Genomic DNA, 16,904 nt, shown 5'->3' with positions numbered 1-16,904 from the left:
TATTTGAGAGGGTTTGGCCACATAATGCTGTAAATTTAATACCATTACTAACTTATTTGTTTCCCAGCCTGAGCAGGGAATTTAAATTAAGATAAATTATCAAACATAATTTAAAAGGGAAGATCAACACAAACCTCCAAGGTGTTCAACTGATTCACACGATTTTCATTCTCATCAAACCACTCAAAGACTCCTTATGTCCTGTATGAAAGCAACTGCATTTCTCATATTTCACCAACTAATTCAACCAAGTGTTTCCTTTATTTTCTCAGTCATCATGTTCGGATAATAGTTTACCCACAAGGATAAAAAAACCCTCTCATCTTATCTTGAGTTTATGTAAAAGGTATTGAGGCTCACACACAAAGAAACCTCTTTCACAAAACAAGTTTCACCTTGAGAAAACATACAAGACTATAAAACTGCTGCTGTGCTACTGTATGTGTTAGTGCTCTTTCACTGCTGTGTACCAGAGTCTAGGATGTGGTTGTTACGCAGGTCTAGGATCTGAATGTTGTAGTTGAACTTGAGCAAGTTGCCAAGCTGGGCTGAGTCTTGCAGGCCATTGAGCTTGTTGTCTGCCAGGTACAACTCCCGCAGGTTCATATTCATCTTCAGAGCCGTAGCTGTCCAGGAAAATATATGACAAAGAAAGAAGAGGGAGATGTGAATGAAAAAAGAAAAAAAATTGAAGGACTATACGACTAAATTCAGCGATTAGGATTCTTTGATACTGGAGGCGGGGTTGGAAAGAGAAACCCCTCCTCTTCCTCTTGCACACCCTCTTACCCAGTAACATGAGCGGTCTGCCAGACAGGCCAGCGTTCTCCAGGTGGAGGACTGCCAGGCTGCCACTGATCCTGAGTGCTCGTGCTACAAAGGGAGCCGAGTGGTCCAGCAGGGGAGTGTTACGTGCATCGAGATACTGCAGAGAGTTCGTCTGAGGGGGAAACACCAACAGGGATACAATTAATTAGGTATGTTCGGATAAAAGTGCACAACCCCAAATCAGAAATGTATAGTGAGTGAAATAATGTCCTAATTATTGTGACAAAAAACATCTTTGTGCAATAAAACAACACAATTATAAAGACCAGGGACAATAAACATACATTGTCTATCTTCTAGTTGGACACCTTCAACTCATATTCCTATATAGCCGCTTTAGTAATCTGATGACAACTAAGAGTTTAATCCAACCCCATACATAAAACATTATCCTCAAATGAGCAGATGTGAATGACAAAGATGACGTGTATGCACATTGTTGCCCAGATAGAAGCACTTTTCATCCGCTTAATCCCTCAGGGATTCAAGGACACGCACTTGTCCAACGCATCAGTGAGTTCAGATTTACTCGACTTTCCTGAAATTAGCTACTATAACTTTTTATCGACAAGCTACGACACAAACAATCCTCAAACTGGACTGTATGTGCGGTGTCTTCAGGCACTCGAAGTTTATAGACATGGGAATGCCTTTTGGTACAAACACAGTCATAGTTCTGATTACAGAACGACTGTGGTGCTCATATATTTTTGTAAACATAAGTTATTAGTAACTGTAATTAAGATTATTTGTTTATTTTCCCCTCCAGGAGGGAAAGTAATGAACCGGATCTTAGAAAACAAGTAAATAGACCACAATATCAATAATAAAGGCTAGAAGTAATTTGTGGCTTGGCAAACAGATTAGTGTTGTTCATGGTGCCAGGACTGGCAGTGGACGTCAGCCAAGATATCCACAAACACCACAATCTAGTAACCTCATATACAAATGACAATAATTGATTTTCAATAATTGTTAATTTACAACATTTGGTTTAGGATTTTTAAAAATTATTATTTGACACTTTCTCCTACAATTTAAACTATCATACAGTAAAGATCAATACAAATAAAAAATGAAATTAGTTTATCGTCTATATTCCTCTGATACACAAATATGTCCAACAGATGCTTTGTTCAAATAAAACAAACAAACAGAAAACTAACCAGCAGCTGTTTGTATCCATGTGTTTTCTCACATATATACTGCTGCAAAGGTGATATATTAATGTGTTTGCCTGACAACCCATTTGTATTCCTAACAGTAATAAGTGATGACTGACGTCAAAGTGCAGCGTAAAGGGCACAGGCAAGACTGGAAGAGCAAGCAAGGAAAGACCGACCCTTATTCTGCAAGTGCTGACAGAAACCTGCAGCGCTGCACGACACAAGTTCAGCCAGAGATAAAAAAACAACGAAAAGATCGATTTTCTCCCCTGGGCACGAAGATACAATTACAGAAGTAGAGGAGAAGACTTGACTTTAAGTCAGTAGTATTTAAGACCAAACATCCTCTTCTCTGGCCAAACAAAGTGCATAACACAAAATATTGCATAGTCTTTCTCGCTGAAGACGACAAACACACTCATACCAGTGAATCACAGCCACTTTATATTTTACAAATTATTACTTTTATTGTCCTTCACTGCCATCATAAAATAGGAAATAAACCGGAAATAGGAATATTGAAAACAAATGCGTTTAATCAATCTTAGATTTACATTTTTGATTGGATTTGTAGTATCATTATTTTAGGATTATGCATGACTGATCTGTTTTTGCTGTATTTAGGTGTATTTATGTGGATATTTTATGGTTTAATTTGCAGTGATTTTATGTTCAACATTTTATGTCTGTTTTATGTCTTGTAACATCTTGAATTTCCCTCAGGATAAATAAAGTATCTATCTATCTTGTGATCATTTTGGAGGACTACTGTAGAGGGAGGATGATCTCTCACCTTTCTCATCATATGAGCTGCGGCCTGCCATCCCCGCGTGCCAATGTGCTTGTTGAAGGAGATGTTGAGATGTGTGGCTGACTCATAATACTCGATCATGTCAAACAGAGCTGAAGCACCCTGAGAAGCACAGAGGGAGAGAAAGGAGCCAAAGAGAACGGGAGAAAGATATAAACCATTATGGAATTTCGGATTAAAATCCAACAGTTTAAAACCAATCTTGCAGTTGGTCAGTGTCGAAACCCTGAAAGAAATGTCACAAGATACAGCCTGAAGCAGCTGCAGTTGCCACGGTAACAGTCCCTCGAGATAGGAGAGACCTGCTGAGGTGTTTCCATGAGGGCCTCAGGTGGGGGTGAAGAGACACCCGTCAGGGCCACTGTCTACAGTTGCAAATAAGACGTCAGTGAACAGGTAAAAATGAACAGTGTAACGGCTTCTTATGGATACTTGAATGAAACTGTAACTGGTGATTATTTATAAATTACTATTTTAATTAATCTGCAGATTACTTTTTAGATTAATCAATTAATTTACAAAAACTGCAAGCACAGACGTTACTCAAGGTGATGTTTTACTTTTTTTTAGAGTCGCTAATGAAGTTTTTGTCAAACAAGTAATCAGTTAACTGATTAGTCAATTCAGCTATATTCTATAGATAGTGTCAAGTACATGATTCATTACAGGCCAACTGTGTAAAAATCAGTGGATTAAGAGTCATAGGGCATCACACTCTGTTGAATAAGGAGCAGACGCAGGACTGAAGGGAAATGTCAGGTGATGCAGCAACAGACCAAAGTGCCCTCGTGATCAGAGAGTTTTAATCTAATTTTGGTTTTGGTGGTGCTGTGTGGGTGGATCTCTTTCATCCACCACTGATATACTGACTATAAAAAAGGTGTTGATGACACTACAGCGGAGGTGGATGCTTGGTTGTTTTGCTTTTCGGCATATTTTCACTTGCTATCATTACGTAACGAGTTATTACCATATTTTAACAGAGGAATTACCAACTGGATCGCTGTGTGTGGATTCTGTTTCCCTCCCACAGAAATCAACAACCAGTGATGCATTTTTGCTCCTGTGCAGCCAATTGTAGGATCAGATTAAGAAATGGGAGTATGAGCATATGAGTTTATGCTCTACTGAGGCTGATGAGAAGTAACAAAAACAGACAGACTGTTGCATAGTGTCTCATAACCTTTTCCCCTTTGTGTGTGTATACTGGGAGACATTACCGAGTATACACAAGAGTGTTTATCTACAGGGTGGGGGAAGATGAGTCACATCCAGTCCAATAAAAGCGAGCTTGTGTTAGTGCTCCCCATGCCCGCTTCTCCCCATGCTCCTTAAAACATAAAACAAAAATTATTTTTTCTGCTTTCATCTTCCCAAATCTTTCCCAACAAGACTGCAGATATGAAGCTCTGCCAAATCTAGTCCTCTGCTCTCTGTTTCTCACGCACACTTCAAAGATTAACCCATCTTCTCACTTCCCCTTTCAATTCTTTTTCAATCCCACCTTCCTCTCTTCTCTAGCAACACTTCCTCAATATTTTCCCCTTTAGGCTTCTCATTTCATCGGAGCCACAGGCGAGACACAATTCCGCTCTTCAGTGACTCAATCACTGACTCATTCAGCTACTTCATTCACATTTCCGGGGCAGTGTTACATGTTGGGTGAGAAAAGTGCGCACGTCACTCTGCATTTGTTTGGATTATGTGAGGCTCTGGATTTATGCATCTAAGATGTTAAAAATCTCTTTAAAACATTATGTAAAATATTGTTCAAGAGTTCGACTGCTTTGCATTTTGCTTTGTGTATAAATAAATTAAAAAAAACCTTCATAACCTCTCATCGTGTATCATGTCTGCTCTTTTAGAGGAGCTCAGTGTGAGATTCATGTGGGATTAAGGAGGCCTGTATATTTCCCTCATATTAATATATATATATATATATATATATTTATTGTCAGGTGACATAAAATTACACAATCAAACCTTCCTGAATATAACTGGATAAAATCTGTTTTTTTCTGTTTTAACCTAGATGATGTGTTGTATTTGTCAATGCCATGTCGTAGCGCTGGACGTATATCCACTGGGCAGAATGAGAAAACGGTGTCCATCTCGGGGCTAACACAGATAGACACCTTCTGCCCTCATCACCATACTGTATCTGAGCTATATCTCAATACAGTATCTTAAGTGAAGCTGGTGGATGTGACATGTCCCAGGTCAAGGGAAGAAATGCAATGAACACCAACTGTTTCTAAATCACTTTGTGAAGTAAGACTTGTTAGCTACTACTTGTAGTTTCTGCCTGGCTTGCTTAAGCTAGCAGAAAGAGTTAGGTTACATTTCAACTTGTTGGCAGATTGTTTTTGAATAGGAATGTGGTTCCTCTACACCTCCACGTGTGATCTGCTGATCAGACCATGTTGTTATCGTAATGCGTACTGCATGCATTCACACCTGACATTAACATGTGCTTTTCCTTATTCAGAGACATTTTCCAGATAGAGATAGTATTTTAATGCTAGGTGTAAATGAGGTATAACTTTTTGATCAGTTATACTTTGATTAGATTATAATAAACTTAGGAAGTGGGAAAAACAATAAACAAAAGCTAAAAACACAAGACGATAACACACCCTCAACACAAAAACAGCTGGGACCACTTATTCAGTCCCTCATGCTATACAATAATGACCACTGAGACATTGGTATTGCCTGCTACTAAATCCTTAGGGATGCATAGATAACGATATCAGTATTGTGCTGTGCTCATAGACTCTTATTTGTGATCATAAAACGCACCGATACCACTTTACATCAGCGTAACGTTACCTCTCAACAGGTAGGCAGAGGAGAAACAATGTAGTTGTAGTTACAGTCTGGAGATATTTTTTATTTGCCCCCCGTAAATCATATAATCAAATTTGGTTGTTGCTCAGACATTTGTAAAACTTGAGTTTCATTAGCTCTCAAAATGGAGTTTCTGTGGGTTCAAAGCCATTTCAAAAGCCCCTTTCACATGCTTCTATGGCAAAGGTACATCCACGTTTACCTGCAAGCGGTCTTCTTTTTCCTAGTCTTTATTGATGAGTTGCTACACATTTTTTTGGCCCGTTAACGCCATCGACTGTCGATCACTGGAACAGTAAAAAACGACTGGCAGTGTGTATCCTGTCATGGCCTGAGTGCAGGTGCGTGGCTGTCCTTGCGTGCATCCACATGATACAAACAAAATGGGGACCAACTCTGAAACACATTGCTTCATAGTGCTACTAATGGTCAAAAACTCCCCAGGGTGCCTTTAATTCATACTCAGTTTAATTGAATCTGTGGTTAAAGGGTGAACTACTGACATGGCTTTGCCAGACAGAAATAAAATAATGAGGAGTAATTAAAGTGACCCTTCCTACCCTACAGAAACATATGTTGTGTGACTCCGGCTAAAAGCAGCTCTTGTGTCTGTGTGTGACACACAGTACTGTACAGTATATCTGGAGCACTGTGGGACAGGAAGTGTCCCCGCCGCTCCACACTGCAGCACTGTCTCTATCTGTGCGTGTCTACAACCCAAACGTCCCTAATGGTGTTTACACAAGTGGACATCTGGAGTAATCAGAAAACCCATGACAAACAGTCCACATCCTGCCAGTGCAGTAAGAGTGAAAGAGAGGATCAGAGTGTCATCGAAGGCAGAAAGCAACAGTGAAAGAGGAGGAGAGAGAGAGAGACAGTCATGCATTAAGGAGGAGAGATGGAAGTATGCTAGAAGACATGAGAGAAATGAAGGATGAGAATGAGGCACAGAGAGATCTTAAAAAGGCATGATCTTCTTACATCTTCATCCAGGTTGGTCTGCTCCAGGTCTATCACTTTAAACTGGACCCTCTTCAAAATCTCTTCCAGAGACTCACATGATTTGTAGTCCAGCTTCTCACCTGAAGACGTACACACACGTCTGGTCAATTAATCATTCTTCATGCATTATATGTATGAAAAAAAGTTTATAAAATCAGTAAAATGAATTTCCCAACATGAAAAAGTCTTGGTATCTGTTGATTCCCACATGTTACATTTATAGCGTTCACTATGACTTGTCAGGCTGTTGTTTTAGTGCTTACCTTTTAGATCTAAGCATTCGTTTCGCTGTGTCAGGTCTTTCAGTTCCTACCGAGACAAAAAGAAGCAGTGTCAGAGTCTGTGTATCACCGCATGGAAGGAAACTTTGCTTTTCACATGTTGTAACATTAACATCACACAGGAGGCAATTCAATAAATTAGTACTTAAGATAAAACAGGGATGTTGAGTAAAGTGAGACGTAGCTTTGCTGAAAAGAAACATTATTTGCAGGACACGTTTGCTCAACTCAAGGTGTTTTCCTGCTATAAATATATGTGTGTGTGTGTGTGTGTGTGTGTGTGTGTGTGTGTCACTGTGCCTATGAGTTCTTATAGCAGTGATATTTAACCTCTTGCCCTGGTAAAACACCCAACCATGCACTCAAACACAAAAACATGGAGTGCTGCCCTCAAAACTATGTACCAGCAAATCCCTCTCTCTCGTTGACTGCCCGGCCCATTCACCATGAACTCCATAACCTCTGCCCTCGTGCCACGCTGCCATCACTGTGTATGTGTGTTTGAACAAAGTGATGATGGTTTAGTTGTACTGTGGGTTCATGGTTTCCTGCATGACTCAACAGCTCCCTAAAACATGATGATGTTATGCGACAAATGCCACATGTAAAAAGCTGTATTGTCATAATACAAACAGCAGGAAACACTATGACACTAAACAACTCACTGCAGTAGTTATAAAGTTAATTCAGCTGTGAAATTGACTGAACTGTTTCACTTTCGGTAGCTTAATATGATACATTTCAACAGTCATTTCTTAGTAAGTTTTGGAAAATATGGTTTAATTCAGAAACCCTGGATGTTTTTCAGCATGCAGATGGTGTTGACCATGTAAACACACACATTTTAGGCAATTTAACAGCAAGACAATCTTCACCTATAATTAACATGGGCACCTGTCAGTGAGAATGGCTTTATCAGTGTAAATACCTCTCTGACAAAGCTGCCAGAAACCAAAATAGAGCCTGACGCACAGTGTGCCTCTGCACGAGTGGTGGTAAGGCTGTGTGTGCTGTGGGTGGACTACATCGAGCTACTGATTCCCTTTTCTGATCTTGTTCATTAAATTCTGTGGTGACTCCTGCTGTACCGGGCTTCTGTTAAATACTGTTATTATGTGCATTGCTTTCATTAGTGTTAGTAAAACACACTAATGAACCAATGTGTGTTTTAGTCAAATTACTTTCTGCAAAAGTCAAAAAAGAAAAAAAAACAAAAACATTTTGGTGTCATATAGAAAAGAACAGGTGGAGAGGCATAAGGAAACCTTCCAGTGGCCTTTGTTAAAAGACTTTATAGCTAAGTCCAAACTCATCAGCTAGAAGATCTACCAAAACGCATCGTCCATAAAAACGGCCAGGATAAAACCTGGACCAAAATGCAGCGTTCGGGGGGTCTTTTCCTGTTGTTAAAGAAATAGTTTTAAATGCGCTTATTTGCTTTCTTGTTAGTTAGATGAGAATATTGATACCACGCTCATGTCTGCACATTGGATATGATCGTATAGTACAGCAGTCAGTTAGCGTTTTGCACTATGACTAAAACTTTTTGCCAGAAAGTGAATAAACTAATTTGCACAAAACACTAGAAGTAGAAATTAATTTGCAGGAAAAAAAAAATAATAATAAAAAAAAAAGTCAGTACGATGGTGTATCCTGACACGTGCTGGTGTGTGGGCTTGCACTAAAAACAATATGTGCAGGTGTTTTGACTGCATTTTCTGTTGTTAACAACATATTGAAGTTGCTTATAAGAACAAACCCTGGAGGTTGTGTCTGGCCTTCTTTATTTAGACCTTGCAGTGGCTTTAAGATAACGTGACACATCCTGATACACTGGATTATGTGATACTGCATTTTTTAGCCACATTTGGAGATGGCTTTTAAATGCTTTCAGTCTGTTGATAAATCTAGTCTACAAGATGAATTGGGGAGCAACCTACATTGCCCCTGAATTGCATCCCTTATGAAAATAATATGTCTGATGTCTGTGCCTAAATTGTATCATATAAGTAGCCATGTATATTATATATTGTCTTATATAGTCTTAAAGTGTTGAGGTACATGTGGCGTGTAAAGCTAAAGATTTTATACGTACACATAGATTTACAGTATCCTCCCTTATTCCAGACACATAAACCAGTCTAAAGATAGCATGTTTCTACATATTCTGAGAAATCAAGCGTGCACCCTGGCTGTGTGCGAAACATTGCATAATAGGGGACCACTTGTCCCTGAGGGAATTGCAGTAGCAGAAATGTGACACAAGGCTACCAAGTGTCCTGGTCTCAAGACACTGGTGGGAGTTGCTGTAGAGCAAGCATTCACCATGCAGCTGCTAAATAGTGACCCTTAGAAACACACAGACGCACAAACAACTGGCCAGAAATGTACATAACCTGTAGGGCCCCTGGCAAGCTGCCACATGTACAGTGCAGTTGGACTTAATAAAGAAAGCATTTAGAGTGAAAGAGGAAAAAAACGGCAAAAGTCTGAGCTCCTCTTGCAAACTCCCTTCTTACTGGTCAGCCATTTGGTCTGACTGGCTTGTTTATGTGGCTGGTTACTGCAAGGATGACTAAGCAGAAATGAGAGGGGGCGGTTGTGGACGAAAAGACTACAGAGGTAGGAAGGGATGGAGAGCTGCCAGACATCATAAAATATCACAAAAGAGCAGAATATGAGAAGGAGAAGGGGGGGGCGGCGGTGGGACACCTCTGTGATGACCAGAAATCCCAGGTTAGTCAACTCCCAGTGGAAATGTACCAGCTGCAGCTTAGCACAGTGATGTGCATTTCCACAAGGAGCTGAGATGTTAACCCAGCGTCTTTCTCTCAGCTGACCGGGCGTGTGGGGATTTCTTTAACGTGTCCCTCGAATCACAAATGCGTTTCCATCTGGGGCTCACTTTGCCTCAACATCACTCACACATGGAGACATACCTGCAGGTACAAATGTGTAAAGCTACAGTGGAGAGGCCCAGTTAAGGGTTTTACGAGTGTGTGCAGCAGCGACTGTGCGACAGAACAAACAGGAGAAAGTGCTAATGTGTCCGTGCTGCAAAGGCTAGCACTGCCAACTCCTCTGTCCTATCAGTCTCATTGGTTTGGTGATGGGACGTTCCCTCATAAATACAAGCATAGCACCCATATGTTTGCATACACAAAGTCTCAGGGATATCACATCAACATAAAATTTCCAGTAATGGCTGGAAATGTATTTACCTAAAGAAAAGAGAGGTGCATGTCACAAGCCATTATTTCTTTTGACACATTCACATTAAACATATTGCTTTTTCATGCAGTATCATATTGCCAGCAGTCACTTTAATGACAATTACATGGTCAGTTTTATTGTCTAGAGGCAGGACGAACACCACTTGTATCCCTCAGGACACAAAGAAAAAAAAAAGAAAAAAAAGAAAAAAGCCGCTCCCATGAAAAGTCCTCTTTACTCTGATATATCTGCTACACATGTACCATCTTCTAGTATAAGGTTTCCAGCATCATTAAGGTGTAAAGTGGAAAGTAGTTGCTTGAGGCGAAGGTTAAAGAGCCTTTTTGTTTTCTCTTCCAATTCATTCCTATTTCCTCTTCTGCTCCGTGACAAAAAACACATCTCACATTCAGTGGAAACAACTCCCACATAAGTTAACATTTGAACATTTTCAATACAGATCAACCGTGTGCACCAATTCACATACAAAAGGCACGAGGTTGGCAGAAATATAAAAACAGCCCTGAGGCTTCCCCCCCTGGATTTGAAGAACTGCTTATGCAGAGGGATTATGGGACACATGACTGTACTGGATAACCCACAGGAGACGGCAGAAAAAAAAAGAAAAAAGACATGAAACACTCGTCTGCCTGTTGGGAGTAACAACCACCCTTGTTGAAAGAGGAAAAAAAAAAAGCCCACCTCTACTGGATACTATCATAGCACTGGTCCACAGTCATGCCATGGTGCACGATGCTGTGCCCTCAAACCACAGTGACGGGCATTTTAAGTGTTTTCATCACCAGGAGAAAAGGTTTAGGATGTAATTCTTGGAAGTAAATTTTGTTTAACCTCACGAACAGGAACCTTCACAACTACAAAGAACTTTTGGGTGGAGCTACTGGGACTTCCTAACTGTTCTCAGCCAGCTTGTCAAGCTCCTGGCTGCTACAACTGGACTAGTTTCTGTTATTATATATGTTGTATAGCCTCGTGATATATGTAGTTATTTTTACTCTAGGTGCAGTTTAACTTGCACAGTGCTTCTGCTACGGCCTCTGCCACAACTGACTAACCATACTTAGTGTTTTGCATGTATGTAAAGTACAGTGTATGGTCCCCTTTGTGCCGAGATGCCGCCCATCGTACTTCCTGGCTGCCATCCTGATGACCATGAATGGAGGTGCGCCAAGGCCAATGTCCTGAACAACAACTTTGTGCCACTGTGTCTCTTTTTCCATTAATACAACATAAGTGTTCATTCTCTGTATAGATTTGACTTTTGTATTGTGAAGATTGATTAGGTTTAACTACTTGTGGACTGGGCCGAGTTTAGTTTTCATTAAATATACACACACATATACTCATAAAAGGATGTTTTGGATTTGAGTGGTGAGAGCAGAGCAGAGCAGAGCAGAGCAGGTTAGATAGTTGATAGTTGTTTGGAGAAAGGTAGATACACCTTTTTAAAACGTTTTTTTAAAAGTTAGAAAGTGCTGTTTTGGTTTTATTTATTTTATTTAATTTATTTTGTTGATTCGAGCGCCCTTGGCAAGTTTCCCCGTGAAGTTTGCTTAATTTTTTGTTATCTGTAAAGCTAAGTTGCTTACGACCAATCCATGGTAAATAACTATCTTTGACCAAAAAATCCATCTGGTTTAAGTTCCTTCCCTTTCCCCTAGAGAGCTCTTAAAATGATTCCTGTATTGAAGGGTCAACAAGGGTCACTCCACTCCACTGTATCTCACAGGCATCTTTGGAAGTAGATTGATAAATTCTTTATCAAATAATCGATAATTATCGATTAATTTGCAGATTATTTTCTCTTTTAATCGATTAGTCTTCTAAAGCTATTTGAGGAGCTTCAACCAGTGAATTTTCGTTAGTGCAATTTTTGATAAACCATTAACATAATTGTCCCTATTAAACACATCTATAATTAATTAAGGATTAATGGAGTTAATTAATAGAATTTAATGACACTAATGCACATTGTTTTACAGGAGGTCGCACATCATTACAAACCGCAGATCCAACCTTTTAGTTTTTTTTGTATATTTCAAAAAACAAAATTTGCTTTTGTCTCTTTGGGTGGGAAACCGGTGAGGAATCGTGTTCTTGTGACTACACTGGTGGTTTGCTGGGGTATCTGAAGGCAACCTGTGGGGTTATTTTTATGTACATTTGAGCATATTATGCTCTCTTGATGAAGTTCTTGCCATCAAAAAGAAGCAGTTGGCAGCAGTGTTTGCAGTGACAAGTACAGTACAGTCCAGGGGGATTGGACACATCAAATTGTTGAAAAAGGGGTAAAAAGCAGAAGCTCAGCTGGCTAGGGCTGTGATGGCTTTCCACTCTGCCAAGGGATTTAAGAAGGGATTATGGCGTTCCACTAGAGGTGGCAAATAACAAAATTTCAAGTAGAAAAAGCCCTTCTCATTCATCACCTTTTCTCTGACATTGTTTACAGCATTTCAGTTCGAGTTATGAAACACCTGAAGTGACTACAGTTGCCAGTTTCTTAGGTACACCTAGCTAAAACTAAAACAGTCTAATACAACAATCCTGCAATAAATTCCTACCCTCATGAAGGTTAGAGAGTTCAATTTTTGTTGAAACAGTTTTAGAGAGGTGTTGATTCAGCTGTTCGGTTATATCAAAGGCTGCAATTTGTGTTGCTGTTGAACTACACTGTGTTATACTGACATGTGTTTCTATTGTTTTGTCCACCCAATTTATTTCAATGACAGTAGGCAAAGGTTAGTCTAGGTGTGGCTTATAAACTGGCCACTGGGTGTATGTTGTCAGTATTACACCAGTGTGTGAGTGTCTGTTGAACCTCACCTGTATCTGTTTGAGCACTTTGGGTATGGGTTTACAGTTGAGTTTCTGACAGGCCTGTTTGTAGGAAGAGAGGATCTCATCCACCGTCACATTCTGAGCTACAAAACAAAGAAAATTAAAAAAGGTTAGGAATGCTTTGTGTTTGAGCATATCTGTCATTCTCAAGGAGGTAAGCACACACACACACACACACACACACACACACACACACACACACACACACACACACACACACACACACACACACACACACACACACACACACACACACACACACACACACACACACACACACACACACACACACACACACACACACACACACACACACACACACAAGAATCAGACTGAGTGAAAAAATTACACCAAGTTTATTTCGAACATGTTCTTTTGTCACATCCTTTAATATTGTCTGATATCTGTTGATAATATTTGTATTTTTTAAAATTTATTTCTACATAATATACCTGGACAGTGAACACTCGCACTAAAGCAAGTAATCCCATTTAACCATGTGCGACAGCTTAAGTGTATGACTTAAGATTTAAACGCTGAAGTTCAAATGCACCACAGTTGCAAAATGTTCCTGAAAATACATGTAAAATGTTTTTAATCCACACATGGCTTGCTGGCACATGTTATCATATCATTAGGTTAACTGATGCCTATTTATTTTGTGGGCTCTGCAGTTCACTCGAAGGCCATTCGCTCTGAGGTGCCTGTGCGAGCAGTGCAACAGATTTAAATGGAAATTTTCTGACAGCCATCATTCACAAAGCAAACAAACAAAGCATTTAAAAAGGATATCCCTACACAACTCTTGCAAATGATCAACATGATGATGTCTAGAACTCTTCTAATGTGCACTGTTTGTGTATCTGCCTTGAGGAGCACTCTCTTGACAGAGAGGATCAGAAATTGTAACCCCTTTAAGGGCTCCCCTACTTAAGTTAGCAAAAAGGAGGTATTGTTCTTCGTGTGTGTGTGGGTCAGTCACTGCTGCCTTCCCAGACTGTTGCGGGGGCTAACTCCAGTCAGATGACTGGGCAACATTCAAACTCACTGTTCTGGCTGAGGGACTCTGCTGAGAGTGAAGTGAAGCACATGGGCAAAAAATGACACAAACGGAGAGAAAAAAGACAAAAAAGGAGGAAAACAATGGTGCATGTGTGCAGGAATCCAGAAATATCAGGACAAAAAATGAGATTAACACAAATGGGATGATGTTGTAGCAGTATTTGATTGATTTTAGACTCTGTGTGTAGGTAGGATATACAGACAGATAAATGCAGTCACAGTAAGCAGTGTATGCTGATACAGACAGAACCTGTGCTATGTTTCTACTGTACTGTAACACTTGAGGCTGGTGTGTGAATCTGACTTTGTGCTGCGGTCAGCATTGTCACCAAGGTGAGAATATGTCCGCTTCACTTTTCAGCCGCCTCCATCTCCTCTTCCCCTTTGTCTCCCACAGTGTCCCCCATCAGTTTAACTCACATACTCAAGTTCATCACCCATCCATATGTCTAAAGAAAAATAAAACCTTTGTCTTTCCACACAAATAGTTTCTGACCATGGCTGAAAATACTACAAGAGGCGATGCTGCGGTCTGAAGTAATGTGTGTGAGAGACTAAATGAAAGAGCAAGTCAGTGCCACTTGAATACAATGAGAATGGCCATAACACACTTGTTTTGAGACTCAGACCAGTGAGACCACACAGTTACTCAAACGGAAACCAGCTGATTCTTGCAGCAGGATCTGCTACATAATGAACGTACACGCACACACATAAAAACTCACTGGAGCTAGTCAGATGAGGAAATTCTATTTAGGTTCAAGAATGAAACTAAAATATGGATAAAAATACTCTACATCAAATTTGTAAAAAAAGAAAGTATGCATTTTATATTATGTTCTATTTGATTTCCTGACTGCAATGACCTACACCAGGAGGGCGTAATATGTTGGAGGTTCATTCACCAGTAGAAATCACTGGTGCAGTTACAAGTATGAGAACCGTCAACTGGCTTCAAACCTACGAACACGGCCAATTTTGTTTGTTGAGCACATGACGAAGCCAGTGGTTTTGCTACCGGGAACTGAAGCCTGGGCTTTCTGCGGTGGTGGATGGGAGCTTCACTTCTGTCCTCAAGAAATGTCCTCACACTAATTAGTGCTGTACAATGAAACCAACAACCTTTTGCAGCTCAGCACTGCTGTTAAAAACAGAACTTGTACGAGGTCTTTCATTACCTTCAAGTCTTCACTTCAGTCACACCAGTAGTCCATCTAAACCTACACACTGCTGCTGGGTTAGAGGAGACAGCATGCCAGGTACTAAGTCTACATAAATACATAAATTACACTATGTGTTCTTAATACACAGAAAAGGCCAGTTTATGTGTGGGAAATTGTGTATGATAACCTGATGGTGCTCTTTCTGTGTTTGACCATCTGGGAAGTCATCGCTGGAAACGGTTTTCAATAAATACTTGGCAGGTGATTAGATGAACCATCTGTCTATCACTGTCTACCATGAGCAAACTTCAACTAATCTATCTAATCTGATCTAATCTAACTAATCAGATCAATTAACCATAAAAAGGTAGTCAAACTCTTACTGAAGCCAGTTGGGAAGAGCCTAAACATCAAGAAAAGCCTCCGGTGCCGTTCTTTGCTCTTCTTTCATTAAAGAAATACTCTCCAATTCTGAAATAACTGATGTTAACAGCATCTATGTTAACCTCTATGGGGGCCGCCATTGTGTCTTCTACACCTAGCGCCCAACCCCATAGCTTCCAGTACTTAATCAAAGGACGCTGATTGGTCCGGTACTATTGTACCTGCCACAAAAGCATAGATTGAAGCCTGGCAAGATAGAGTCCCCCGTGATCTCCAGTCCAGCCGCCTCGCAAGGTTAAGTGTATGGATGGTTTTGTTCTTGTCGTAACCCCTGTATCTTCATAGATATCATATCGACTGATTCTTACCAATACACATTCCTATTGCGTATGCATCAAGCATACATTTGCTCCCAGCCTGAACTGTTACTCCGGTTCTGTGATAATATGCTGAATGTCTCAGAAATGAAGAAAAATTGACGTTTTAGCTTTGTAATAAAATGCAGGCACATAATAAGTTTCCCTCTGGGTTTCTTCTAAAGAGGATCTGTGACTTTTTCTTGGAGTTCTACATCTTCCTTTTACTCTGCATCCTCAGGATGAAAAATCATTTAATCAAAAAGGGATGTAAATAACTTGCTGTGGTGGTTTCAAATCATTCCTGCCAACTACCAGGGATTCACTGGTAGAAAATCAGTTGTAATTAAGTGGCAGTCAATAACTTTGAATTTACGTTTGGGCTTCATCTACAAAAGAAATCTCTGCACACAGAACTGTGGATTTTACCTAAAGACCACTGCTACCGGTGTGTGAGAGTCTTGTAAATTTGTACAGTACAGCGTGTGCGTTCCAGTGAACACTGTGTCCTTGGAAAAGTGTTATTGTGCAGAGTCGCTGCGGAGCAAACATGTGTGTGTAAACACTTCCTGAGGGAAAGGTGGGGTTTGGGGGGTGGAGGGGGTGAGGGTCTCATGCTTACTACACAGTATTTTCACACAAAGCTCATTAATTAGAGAATAAAAAGGAAAGGTGAGCAGGACGGAGACTTACAGGAAAATAATCTATCACTACTGTACCGTAAAAGCAACGAAAGCAGTGTAAGGAAGCTTGGATTGAACGCCTCAGCAAAAAATAAAGTATGAGTATATGAAAGAAGGAAAAGGTAAAAAAGAGAAAACCAGTAACAGAGAGCTCAGGACTCAGGAGTCAAATGCTCTGTGTTTAACAGAATTCAGAGATGTGAGCTTTTAGCCCTGCAGGATCATTAAGAGCTGAGCTACAGC

The 16,904-nt window shown here is 40.2% G+C and overlaps 1 protein-coding gene across 1 annotated transcript in view; it reads right to left on the bottom strand.

Annotated features, from left to right (window-relative positions):
• Nucleotides 1-16,904, bottom strand: part of ppp1r37 (protein phosphatase 1, regulatory subunit 37) — a 43,100-nt gene that overhangs the window by 10,476 nt on the left and 15,720 nt on the right. Inside the window, exons 2-7 of the mRNA XM_051396901.1 lie at nucleotides 12,999-13,096; nucleotides 6,924-6,969; nucleotides 6,640-6,740; nucleotides 2,788-2,907; nucleotides 790-940; nucleotides 471-626 (exon numbers count right to left, since the gene is read on the bottom strand). Of these exons, the coding sequence (XP_051252861.1) occupies nucleotides 471-626; nucleotides 790-940; nucleotides 2,788-2,907; nucleotides 6,640-6,740; nucleotides 6,924-6,969; nucleotides 12,999-13,096 (672 nt within the window). The remainder of the gene's footprint in view (nucleotides 1-470; nucleotides 627-789; nucleotides 941-2,787; nucleotides 2,908-6,639; nucleotides 6,741-6,923; nucleotides 6,970-12,998; nucleotides 13,097-16,904) is intronic.

Source organism: Dicentrarchus labrax, unplaced genomic scaffold (genome assembly GCF_905237075.1).
Source record: "Dicentrarchus labrax unplaced genomic scaffold, dlabrax2021, whole genome shotgun sequence".
NCBI classification, from domain to species: Eukaryota; Metazoa; Chordata; class Actinopteri; family Moronidae; genus Dicentrarchus; species Dicentrarchus labrax.
This window is presented reverse-complemented; position numbering and strand designations above follow the sequence as displayed.